This window comes from Mercenaria mercenaria, chromosome 1, assembly GCF_021730395.1.
Source record: "Mercenaria mercenaria strain notata chromosome 1, MADL_Memer_1, whole genome shotgun sequence".
Lineage (NCBI taxonomy): Eukaryota > Metazoa > Mollusca > Bivalvia > Venerida > Veneridae > Mercenaria > Mercenaria mercenaria.
Genome location: NC_069361.1, coordinates 15129624 through 15142030, shown reverse-complemented (window position 1 = coordinate 15142030; position 12407 = coordinate 15129624). Strand labels below are relative to the sequence as shown.

Below are 12407 nucleotides of genomic sequence, written 5' to 3'. Positions count from 1 at the left end.
ACTTACGAAAATTTATAAGTGTATCTGGTGTAAGTTTTTATCTATCAAGTGACCATACATTTTTGAGAGAAACATTATAACGAAGTTTTGAAATGCCGTACGTATATTTTGTGAATTTTCAGAAATGGTATGTTCAAAGGCGTATAAAGAACAAAACCGCATGATTGCAAGACTCCATTCTGTCAAGATGTAATGTCAAAATGAATCAATTTAGAAAAAAATCAAATTCAGTCAGATAAGCGCCAAACACATACTCCCGAAATCATATCTTATAATAAGACTTCATAAAACGCTAATTAAAATCTCCTATGCCCAATTGAATCCCATAACATTAGAATGTCAAAGCTGTTAACTTCAACCTTTGAACCATGTACAAATATTAGCACAAAGCCATTAAGGCGGTCTTCTCTAATGGTAGTTTTTGACAACGTCTTAAAAAACGTCTTTCTCAAGAATATGAACCAACTGGCAGCGACAGTATAAGCTGGAATATACACTAACGGGCTCATAGCTTGTCCAAAAAGTATGCTATAGCGTAATTATTCGTGATATTAAAAACAAATGGGCAGAAAATACTTAAAAAAAACATAAAACGAAATAATTGTGCCTCAACTCGGCTATGCTTTAAAAGCATGGAGCCTCAAAACATACCCATTTTTCTCATAATCTTGGCAGAAAAACAGGGAGGCACCGGCCTCCCTGTGCCTCAATGTGGCTACGGGCCTGAATATAGTATTAAAACCACCTCCAGAGGTAGTTTTATACTGCGTTCAGACTACGTTTTTAATCCTATATTAACTTGGGTTTATTTTTTAAACTCGTTTGCGTCCACACTATATGTGGTGTAAAACGTGAATTATGTAAAGGTCAAGTGGGTTCTGAAATATAGCATTAAAACTACCTTAATTTTATCAAAGCAATCATTCTGATTAATTCCATAAAGATCAGTTGAAAAATACAGCTTTTTTCTCATTCGTAAGGTTTTTCTTTGATTTGACCTAGTGACCTACTTTTTGACTCCAGATGACCCATATTCAAACTCGCCCTAGAATTTATCAAGGCAATCATTCTGATTAATTTTCATGAAGTTCAATTGAAAAAGACAACATCTATCGCATACACAAGGGGTTTTTTACTGGACCTAGTGACCTAGTTTTTGACTCCGGATGACCCATTTTCGAACTTTAGTCTAGACTTTATCAAGATTACCATTCTGACAAAATTTAATGAAGATCAGTTGAAAAATACAGCCTCTATCGCATACACAAGGTTTTTTATTTGACCTAGTGGCCTACTTTTTAATCCCAGATAATTCATTTTCAAACTTGGCTTAGATTTTATCAAGGTTATCATTCTGATTCATGAAGATCAATTGAAAAATACATCCTCTACTGCATACACAATGTTTTTCGTAGATTTGACCTATTGACCTACCTTTTGATCCCAGATAACCCATTTTCACATTCGGCTTAGATTTTATCAATGTTATTATTCTGACTAAAATTCATGAAGATCAATTGAAAAATACAGCCTCTATCGCATACACAAGGTTTTTCTTTGATTTGACCTAGTGACCAATTTTTTGATCCAAGATGACCGATTTTCAAATTTGGCCTAGATTTCATCAAGATAATCATTCTGACTAAATTTCACGAAGATCAGTTGTAAAAGACAACCTCTATCGCATTCACAAGCTAAATGTTGACAGACGACAGACGAAGGACAACGGAAATAGAGCGATCACAATATCTCACCTGAGCATTGCTGCTCAGGTAAGCTAGAAAGGGGTAAACGACATATGCAAAGAATTTCTTAACTTCAATTGTCGGGCTGTTAAATTTGTATTATAATATCTTAACCATTATCCTGCTAAATTTCTATAACTTATATCACTCTTCGAATTTTGACAGTACCATTAACTGTTTAATTGGATGAATACCGTAAAATTACTGACTGTAAAGTATAGAGCAAGTGGTCATGGATCGCGTACGTGTACTGATAACCGTTGTAATTTAATTCCATTTAAACCGATTGATTAACGACGATCGCGGTCATATTTCAGCATACCGTCAGCATCCTTGCTATTCATTGGTTAATCTTTGATACGTTTTTACTGGATTATCAGTTTATTTAACGACGCTCCGATTGATTTTGCGCCAGTTGAAATCTTGGGATCTTTTTACAGATTTTATTTGATAGTACCAAGTCAGTATCGTACAGAATATTAAATTTATATATTACAGTTGTGTTTGTCCTTTAATATATGGCATGATTCATTTTAGAAAGAAAAAGGGTTGATATCGGAAGATGTGTTCGGCTGTTGTGCCAATTTATCCCGGGGGTTTGGGGTGGGACGGCGGTGGGGAGGATGATTAAATCAATGAATGAGATAGCGTTAAGTTCCTAATAACCACTGTATGCTGTCATGTGACCTGGTGTACGGCGAGAAAAATGCAAGATGGCGGACGTTGATACTGAAGAAACGTAGGCTCCTTGTTTGTTCATTGATTTCTCTGTTAATATTTTCTTTAGGGGAGAATATTTCGTCGTATAACACGGCACTGACATTTATCTTTCATAGGTTGTATACCATTACCTCAGACAACGGCTCGAATTTCTAGACTGTTCTTTAATGCAACAAAAACAACGGAAAATAAATTTAAGCGACGAGAGTCTCGGTTTTTCGAATTTTCCATCACTTTATTCCACGATTTCTGCCAGATTATGAAGTACACATAGACTGTACATGGACGAAACGTGTGTATCAGCCAGTTCACTGAAAACCGCACATTTCTTCAAAAAATACTCGTCTTAAAATTTGCCAAGTGTACACAATATGAGAAATAGTCAGACCGAGAATTTCACGCTGAAGATACTGTTTCTACCAGGATGGTATTTTCATAAGTGAAATAAGAAGTGCACTGAATATTGCTGAAATTAAAAACTCAAAAGTATAAAAAAATATGCATTTATGCTATGTTTATAGCATAAGGATAAATAAAGGTTTGATATGGAACATGATCAAATGCAACAATAATATTTTGACCATAGGTTCAGTTCATTTCAACGAATGGTCATTTTTTTATCTTCATCACGGCGATAAAATAAAGTACACATGATAGCGGTAGCTCTATTCTATGGTTAACTGGTAACAGGTATATAAGTATTTGATTTGTTCAAATCAAACTTAAAGGATATTATTTAGCAGGTAAGAAAATGAAACAATTCATATGGCAAATCTGCTTTTCGCGTTTGTATAGTACTTGTACGTTAAAGCAAAACATACCCCCAGTATATGAGTTTTCTATATCAATTGTTTGTTGAAGATATAACTTCTGTTACAGCTGTTTTAATAATACATATATTTATCACAACTAAACGTTTGAAGTTAAAATGCATATAAACCACATATTTTTATTTCTTTCCAGTTTATGATTTTTATTAAATCTTTGGTTTGTATCAAATGTTTGGATTCTGCATTACTTCGTTTTAGCAATATACGCAGATTGACCTCTGCGAAAACAGACGGAATAAGACATGGTCCAAATGCTCTGATTTTTATATCTGCAAGCAGAAGCTCCAGTTTTGGCATATTTATTGAGGCAAATATAAAATAAATGTATATCAAATAGATTTGGTTTAGTTTTAGAAACGACATGCATTTATAATTTTTTATAATTTATAATACAAAACTTTAAATATCCACAAAAACTCCAACGACTTGTTTTTCTGTGAAGAAGCCATCCAGCTGATTAACGGATTCAGGTGGTTCTACCCTGGTGCTCGCCCCAAGCAGAAACAATGCCAAGAGGGGTATCTTGTGTCTACCTGTACCATGAAAAGATAGAAGTCACAAGGTACCTTAAATTAAACCGTTAAACCAAAAAAAAAGCAAAGAAAAAAAAAGAATCCATAACGTAAAATACAGTTTCATATTTTAGTACGTACTTCCGTATCCATGCGTCTGCGCTCGCTACATATTTGATACCGTGAAGTGTTGAACTCCTCGCCCATTCTTTCACATCACTGCACTGATTGTCTGTTTTTCTTTCAGAAAACATACTTTTTCCGGCACAAGTTTTTCACGTAATTCTTGCACGATTTTCAACAGCTATGAAGCAGTAATTTATTTTGTCCATTTTACATGTTTTAATGAGACAATTCCCTAAAATAAAGCGATTTATGTATTATATTACAACCGCGTGTTATTCACTCTATGTCTCTCGCGTCTAAATTCATTTGTGATGTTAGATATGTCAATTAATATGATTTAGTCTGAATATACGATAGAAGAACTGTGTCCCTTGGCTCACATACCAGTATTATCCCAGGCTTTGATCAGTAACGAGTACACTATTTACCAATTATCAAACGATAATTACGACAAAAATAACTTGTAAACTCGAGAGTAGTTATGACTTATTCATAAATCCATTATTAATGACATGAAGTTACAATAAAGTTACATTAATATGAGTTCCTTTATGTAAACATCGGTATTAGCATGCTTCTTGTTTCCTTGGTAATCCATCCACGCCGCGCTCGTGGTAAATAGTTTTATGCCAGTCGCAACTCTATGCAACGAGCAATCGTTGTCAATAGCAAATCTCTGTAAATTGTGCAAATATTTCTATACCAGTAAGCAAGCAAATATTTCTATTCCAATTATATGAGCAAACAGATATGTACTTCGGTGACAGTCTCAAACCTCTATAAAATAAGCAAAATTTCTATGCCAATTACAAACTTCTCAAAACGAGCAACCACTTTTATGTCAATTGTCATAGAAAATGATGCCTACATGTATCATATTTCGATGCCGATTACAAACCTTTATAAAGCGAGTAAGTACCTCACTACTAGTGCCAGTCACAAACACCCATGAAACAAGAAAATATTTCGATGCCATCAATTACAACCAATGTAAAACGAGCAACCAAGTCGATGCTTGTCACAAACCTCTATAAAGAAACTCGGAAGAAAAACTTCAGACAGACGAACAGAAGGACTGACGTACGAACAAGAGCAATTTATACATGTATATGTAAATTGTATAACTATAGAACTACAAAGAATATAACTAATATTCAAATAGATGTATGTCCATGGAATAATGGTGCCAATTCTTCCAGTTAATACCATCTGAGGAAAATGTGAAACAAACGTTTATGCCTTTATTGCATTTCTGACTAAGTCAATGGCTCTGGTATTACTGACTAAAATATACAAAAAAGAATCACAGGTGTACAAATTTACATTGCTGTTTAACATTAAAACGTGGTTTCATGACTAGGTCAAATATTTGAAGATAAATGCAACACAAACTTTTAAAAACTTACTGTGTATTTTTCACCGAGTCAATGACAATAATTCTGGTCTTGCTAAGTGAAATCCCAAACAGAACATCAGGATGTATATCTTCACATCCTATGTAACAATCTTTTTCTGTTTCACGGCTCTAAGTCAAATATTTTTTGCGATGTATGCGTCACAAACTTTTATGCCCATTTATGCATATTTTGTAATAAATCAAAGACCATAACTAATACACAAACAAGAATCGTGGCGAACTTATTTTGACACATTACTAATGCCTTTCAACTTAGTTTTCTGCATTAATGTTATCTAACTAAATGGCATACATGTCAGTATTTTTACGACAAAAACTCAATAAGATTTAAGATATCTACTTTCAATGATTATAACGTGGGCGTGGAATCAGCTATATGATGTAGATTCTATATGTATGACGTTTTGTGCTTTGCTTAAGGTAACCCGATATAATGGTAGTTTTGTTAGCATATATCCGAAAAAAAAATACAAATTTGAATCAAATACGTAAAAAAAACTAAATAACTGTGCTTAAATGCATTAAGGACGTACGCTAGAATGCCTGTGTATAAGATGGGTGAAAATTTTCCCAATAATAGAATTTCTTCAAACTTTGGATATTGAAGGACAATCATCTATTTGGGGAAAATGAAGTTTTCCAGGGCAGACAACTCTTATATCGCCCCGAATTCTAGAGTACGCCTTTAAGTGTATCTTATTCATTTTGCCAAATTAAACTTAGAACTTGAAAGTGCAAAGCGCGAAATGGTGGAAAAGGCGTGAACATGATTCTGATATCATTCAAGCATCAACTTAAGTATTTATTGTTAAAACACAATGTATTCAGTCACTACACAGCTTGCTCGCATTTAACTCCAAACAATTCTTTCAACACTCTGAAAATACATATGTATTTCACTTTCGATAATTCACTTAAAAGCATGTAATAAAATTGGTGAAACATAACGTAAAATCGAGGTACCCTTTAATACAGACAGGTATGCTATACCTTTACCAGCATGATAATAAATACTTTTTTCAACCTCATTTCGTAAAGTTGTTTTCGTTGCAAACCATACTGTCTGATTCGCTTCATTTTCGTACAGCAATGCATATACCCGCATCGTCTAATCCAATTTTCCAATAGAATATATCCAGTACACCCAGTATTCTTTACTAATTAACAGATATATTACTTTGATAGAATTTAGAAAATAAGCCCCAGAACAAATAAGTTAAAACTGAAGTAAACCAACATACTTCTGTATCACTGTATCTGAGTAATCTATATATTTTACTCCGTGAATCGTGGTATTCCTAGCCCACTCTTTCAAGGAAAGGCGCATTCTATCTTTGTATCGTAAGGTAACCATTTTGTCTCCGAGATATTTTCACATCACTTTTGAACACTTTTACAATTTGCAAACCCATGCCATATTCTGTGCATTTGACATTGCTAAGTGAAAAGTTTGGTATTAAGTTACAATTTGTTAATATTCAGCCATCCATTACAGTAACTCCTGCCTCATAATTGTATAGTAATGGCTCTTAAATCGTTCTAATTGTCTGATTTCAATGAGACAATTAATAGAAAAATCAAATCAAAGCATAACTTCTGCCACATTGCTGATGTCGGTAAAGATTATCGGCAAGTTCAAGGAATCTCAGGGCAATGCTAGACTCGGTTTTTGAACAGCATTGTAAGTGAATCCCTGAGGTAAAACCTGGTTAAATCACGATAACATTTTTTACATTTTATTAACTGGCTATAGGATAAAATGAAGCATGTTGAAATTACATCAGCTCTGTCTTTGTATTTTTCCATTATGGTTAATATATCCATAAAGCAGTTTTAATGGAAGTTTTGTGACCTGTGCTTTCAAAAGTTTTGTTTGAAAACATGTATAACCTCACATGTAGAGAGTGTCTTGTGTTATAGAAAAACCGCAAGATTCGGAAGAACCGAAACCCACCAAAAATAAAATCCCAGTAAAATTACTCATTAAATTTGATCACAAATGGTGGTTTCTTTTGTGATACTCCAAGCGTGACCGTTGCCACTTGTGCGCATGCATGATCTACAGAAACTCACGTCACAAAAAATTCACTGTGTGGATCTACAAAAAATAAATATCAGTACACATCATTGAAATGATAAATATGTCTCTATATATTATCAGTTAATAAAATATGGACAGGAGTTCGGATGCGTAATAATTAAATCACGACTGCCCATATTTTATTAACTGATAAAATTATTGGAACATATTTATTATTTCGATTCTAAGCACGCAAATTCTTTGCATTTTACAGCAGTAGGCTATATTTTAGCTCGATACGTCATTCGGCTGGTCATATAGCTATTATAAAAATCTCCCCACATTATATTATATTTCCTTTTCATTTGTAAACAAGATTGCATTATAAGTTGCACACATTTTGTTGCATTTCAAATTAATTTCAGCTTTCCGGCCATTCTGTTCACCAGACGGAACAACTGCGACGTCATATAAGGAACGTTCTCCCTGACTATACGCGGACGTCGTCAAAACAGCGGCCCGTTATCACTTAGCAGCGTTGACGTAACTTTTGCGCCTTTCCTTTTTCTGTTCATACGAAATAAACGTCATAATGTTCAATGGAAAAGAATAAGGCGAATGTAAATATTTACTTCTTAAAAGTTATTGTATACAAATAACAGACGGTAAAATGTTATAAGCAACTAACACGTTCATCACCATCAAGTCCTTAGATAAGTCATGCGAACTCCATCCAATAAAATGTTTTATATATCCGTTTCGTTGGATAAACCTCCATAATTTCGTAAAGAAATGTTACAAACTAGCGAGAAAGGGACTTTATTTCTTATAACAATGTTACGATAAAACAGATATTTTGTTGATAGCATCTACATAATAGTTATACCAGGTCGGTATGTCACGACCGTATTCAATTGTTAATGCGTGCATGAAGTGCTTTTTAAAGTAATGTATCCTGACTGATCTAATACACATTGAGAAATGTCTGATTTATCGTGCATAATTGTTTGTCTTGCATTGCTTTATAGCAATTTAAATTACCATAATGATAGTTCGCTGTTACCATAAAAAATTTCTAAAGGAATCTGCTTTATAGCGTTATTAATTACTGTCGGAAAGTTTCAGCAGACGCGGTAGTTGCAACATTGATCAGGACAACTGAATGCATTCAAGAGGACAAAACCGTATTAAATGCAATATAAAAGAAGACATCATAAATAAACAAGAGCAGACACACCGCACAATACGAACAACAATAAATTAATCGCACAAAACCTTAAGAATAGACATGTTATACATATCATTACAATTCGCGAACATTCTCTATCATACCGGCTAGTTTGCTGTTATTCTACATGGATATGCCATGGTTCCAAAATATCTTCCGGCAGATTTCATAGCAAGGGACATACCGACTTGTTTTATCGAATGTTTGTGACAAGTTATTTGAATATCCATCAATGTATACTAAAAAGTTAAGGCAAGTAAATTACCCCTATGAGTGTTCATGACCTATCAGCTAGGTATCTGAAAGTTGCATTTGACACATTGTCATTACGGTGAATGTTTTGTATAGAAATATTCATCCATGCAAACTTTATTCCGATGTTAAAATTTGCAGAATAAAGCTATAAAATGGATAGGATTTGCCGTGCAAACGCACGCACACACAAACACAGAAAAGGGTAACATATGACATATAAAATGAAGCCTTTATATTTTGAAAATGCTTGCAGACGCAACTGAGTAAGCAAGTGTTTGGTTGTACTTTTAACGCAATTATAAGAGTCAAATTAGAACAAAAGGAAATATGTCCCTGGGATAGATAAAATGGTATATGTTAAGCATTTTGAAATGTAGCAAATTAAAAATTCGCATCATGTTATTAAAGAGATGCTTGTAATGTTGAAAGCAACATTTTTATAGACGTTACTTACATTGATCTTTGGTTTTATGTCAACATTATTCACATACCATGTTTTCAAGTGACGATTCCTAAATATTGCATATGTTGGATGCTTATTTCTATGCAACTTACAAAATTGTACCGTTATTGCAAACGTTTTTGAAATAGAATGTTTTCTTTCTTCATTATATTGACTCACTACAATACATCTGTTTTCGTGAGGTCGATTAATTTAATGTATTTACAATTTACAATAATTTGTTATATAAACATCAATCTAATATAAGAGCATCGATTTGAAAGTAAATTTGATACACGGTTCAGTGTGATTACCATTATATTTGAATAGGCAGACAAGATATGTAATAACCGCGGATATTTTATGTGCTGGAAACAAGACAACAAGTGAGCGTAATTGTAAGGTATTGCTTTAAGGTCTCTAAAGTACAAGAATTGTAAAATGAACTTTATCACATGTTTGACGTCGTGGGAATAAAATACAGCCATTACATAAATTTGATAATACACTAGTGTAATAAAGCTTTGACGTTGACGTCGTTTATTGATAGGAGTTGGTTGCATTTACTTAGTCTATAATAGGTAAGGAAAGAAGAAATTTTGATGTTTCAACAGGAAAAGCTTACATGTGATAAAAAGAATATTTAACATTTGTGTCTTTCCGCATTGAATTTATTAAACTCATTGAATAAAATTTATAAAATGCTCGGCAGAGCCTTGTTACAACCCGTTTTGTAATAAAGTTGCAAATTGTAATAATTATAACAAAACGGGTTGGAGTGCTTATTACAATTTGAAATGGACATCACATCCCGTTTTGTAATAAAGTTGCAAAATGTAATAAATTTTTCAGAGTGTGTGTAAACGTATTTGTGTCATAGTTCTAAGGTTCATTATGTGAATAAAACTGAATGAGGTGAAGATGTCAGGTGGCGTACTTTTAGCATGTAATTTTACTCATTTATTGTAACTAAGAAGGTTATTAGGGAGCATAACTTCAAGGAAGTTTCTACAAAAATGGTTAAGAGTGCTTATTACAAAGTGAAAATAAACAAAGCATCCCGTTTTGTAATAAAGTTGCAAAATGTAATAAATTTCTGAGTTAGTTGAAAAGCATTTGTGTCAGATTTCTAAGGCTCACTTAATGAGTAATGTGAAGGAGACGAAGCTCTTTTGATAATATGGCCAACCGAGTCTGCAATTTTCACTGTTTGCCTTGTTCTCGGTGCTTTCGAGGGATCTACTTCCTAGATTTTATTTTTTACTTGCCATATAGGCAAGTAGTTAGAAAATGAAATTGGATCTTCACAAAATCAGTGAAATTGACATAATTATTACAAAACGAGTTAGAATGCTTATTACTATGTGAAATGGACATCACAATCCGTTTTGTAATAAAGTTGCAAAATGTTATAAATTTCTAAGTAAGCTGAACGCATTTGTTTCATAGTTCTAAGGTTCGCTATGTGATAAAAAGTGAAGGATGTGGAGATCTAACGTGTCATACTAATAACAATTTGGAATTAACTATTTGCATCAAAGTAAGAAAAAAAAGCTTATTACAATGTGAAATGGACGTCGTAACCCATTTTGTAATAAAGTTGCAAAATGTAGTAAATTTCTGAGTTGGTTGAAACGCATTTATGTCATAGTTCTAAGGTTCAGTATGTGAATAAAAGTGAAGGATGTGAAAATAAAATGTGTTATACCTATGAGAATTTGGCATTAACTATTTCCATAAAAGTAAAAAAAGGAGTACTTACACAATCAATGTGGATATTTAAATTGTAATAATTATTACACAATGGGTTAGAAAGCCTATTACAATGTGAAATGGACATCGCAACCCGTTTTGTAATAGCAAAAGTTGCAAAATGTAATAAATGTCTGACTTACATGTAACGCATTTGGGTCATAGTTCTAAGGTTCACTATGTGAATAAAAGTGAAGGATGCGAAGATGTAATGTGTTATACTTATGACAATTTCACATTATTTACATAAAAGTAAAAAAAAACAAGTACCTACAAAATCAATGTGGCTACTCAAATTGTAATAATCATCATATAATGGGTTAGAAAGCTATTACAATGTGAAATGGACATCGCAACCCGTTTTGTAATAAAGTTGTAAAATGTAATAAATTTCTGAGTTAGTTGAAAAGCATTTGTGTGATAGCTCTAAGGTTCACCATGTGAATAAAAGTGAAGGATGCGAAGATGTAATGTGTCATACTTATGACAATTTGGCATTAACTATTTACATAAAAGTAAAAGAAAACCAAGTACTTACAATATCAGTGTGGATACTCGCATTTTAATAATTATTACTTAACGGGTTAGAAAGCTTATTACAATGTGAAATGGACATTGCAACCCGTTTTGTAATAAAGTTGCAAAATGTAATAAACTTCTGAGATAGTTGTAACGCATTTGTATCATAGTTCTAAGGTTCACTAAAAGTGAAGGATGTGAAGATGTAATGTGTTATACTTATGACAATATGGTATAGACTATTTACATAAAACAAAACAAACAGTTACTTACAATATCAATGTGGATACTGAAATTGTAATAATTATTACAAAACGGGTTATTACAATGTGAAATGGACATCACAACCCGTTTTGTAATAAAGTTGCAAAATGTAATAGAGTTGAAAGGCATTTATGTCATTGTTCTAAGGTTCACTATGTGAATATAAGTGTAGGATGTGAAGATGTAATGTCTCATACGTATGACATTTTGCAAAATGCAATAAATTTCTCAGTTAGTAGAAACGCACTTGTGTCATAGTTCTAAGGTTCATCATGTGAATAAAAGTGAAGGATATGGAGATGTAATGTGTCATGACAATTTGGCATTAACTATTTACATAAAAGTAGAAAAAAAGCAAATGCTTTCAAAATCAATGAGGATACTCAAATTGTAATAATTATTACAAAACGTTTTACAGTGCTTATAACAATGTGAAATGGACATTACAACCCATTTTGTAATAAAGGTGCAAAATGTAATAAATTTCGAAGTTAGTTGAAAGGCATTTGTGTCACAGATTCAAGGTTCACTATGTGAATAAAAGTAAAGGAGGTGAAAACATAATATGTCATACTAA

General features: G+C 32.9%; 1 protein-coding gene across 5 annotated transcripts in view; it reads right to left on the bottom strand.

The window, feature by feature from the left end:
- Nucleotides 1-12407, bottom strand: part of LOC123544907 (uncharacterized) — a 117643-nt gene that overhangs the window by 36634 nt on the left and 68602 nt on the right. The window contains exon 1 of one of the 5 annotated variants that reach the window (XM_045331059.2): nucleotides 3949-4297. The exons of the other annotated variants lie outside the window; for them this stretch is intronic. Within the exon in view, the coding sequence (XP_045186994.2) occupies nucleotides 3949-4061 (113 nt within the window). The 5' untranslated portion in view covers nucleotides 4062-4297. Of the gene's footprint in view, nucleotides 1-3948; nucleotides 4298-12407 lie in introns of those variants that run through there. 5 annotated transcript variants of the gene reach the window in all.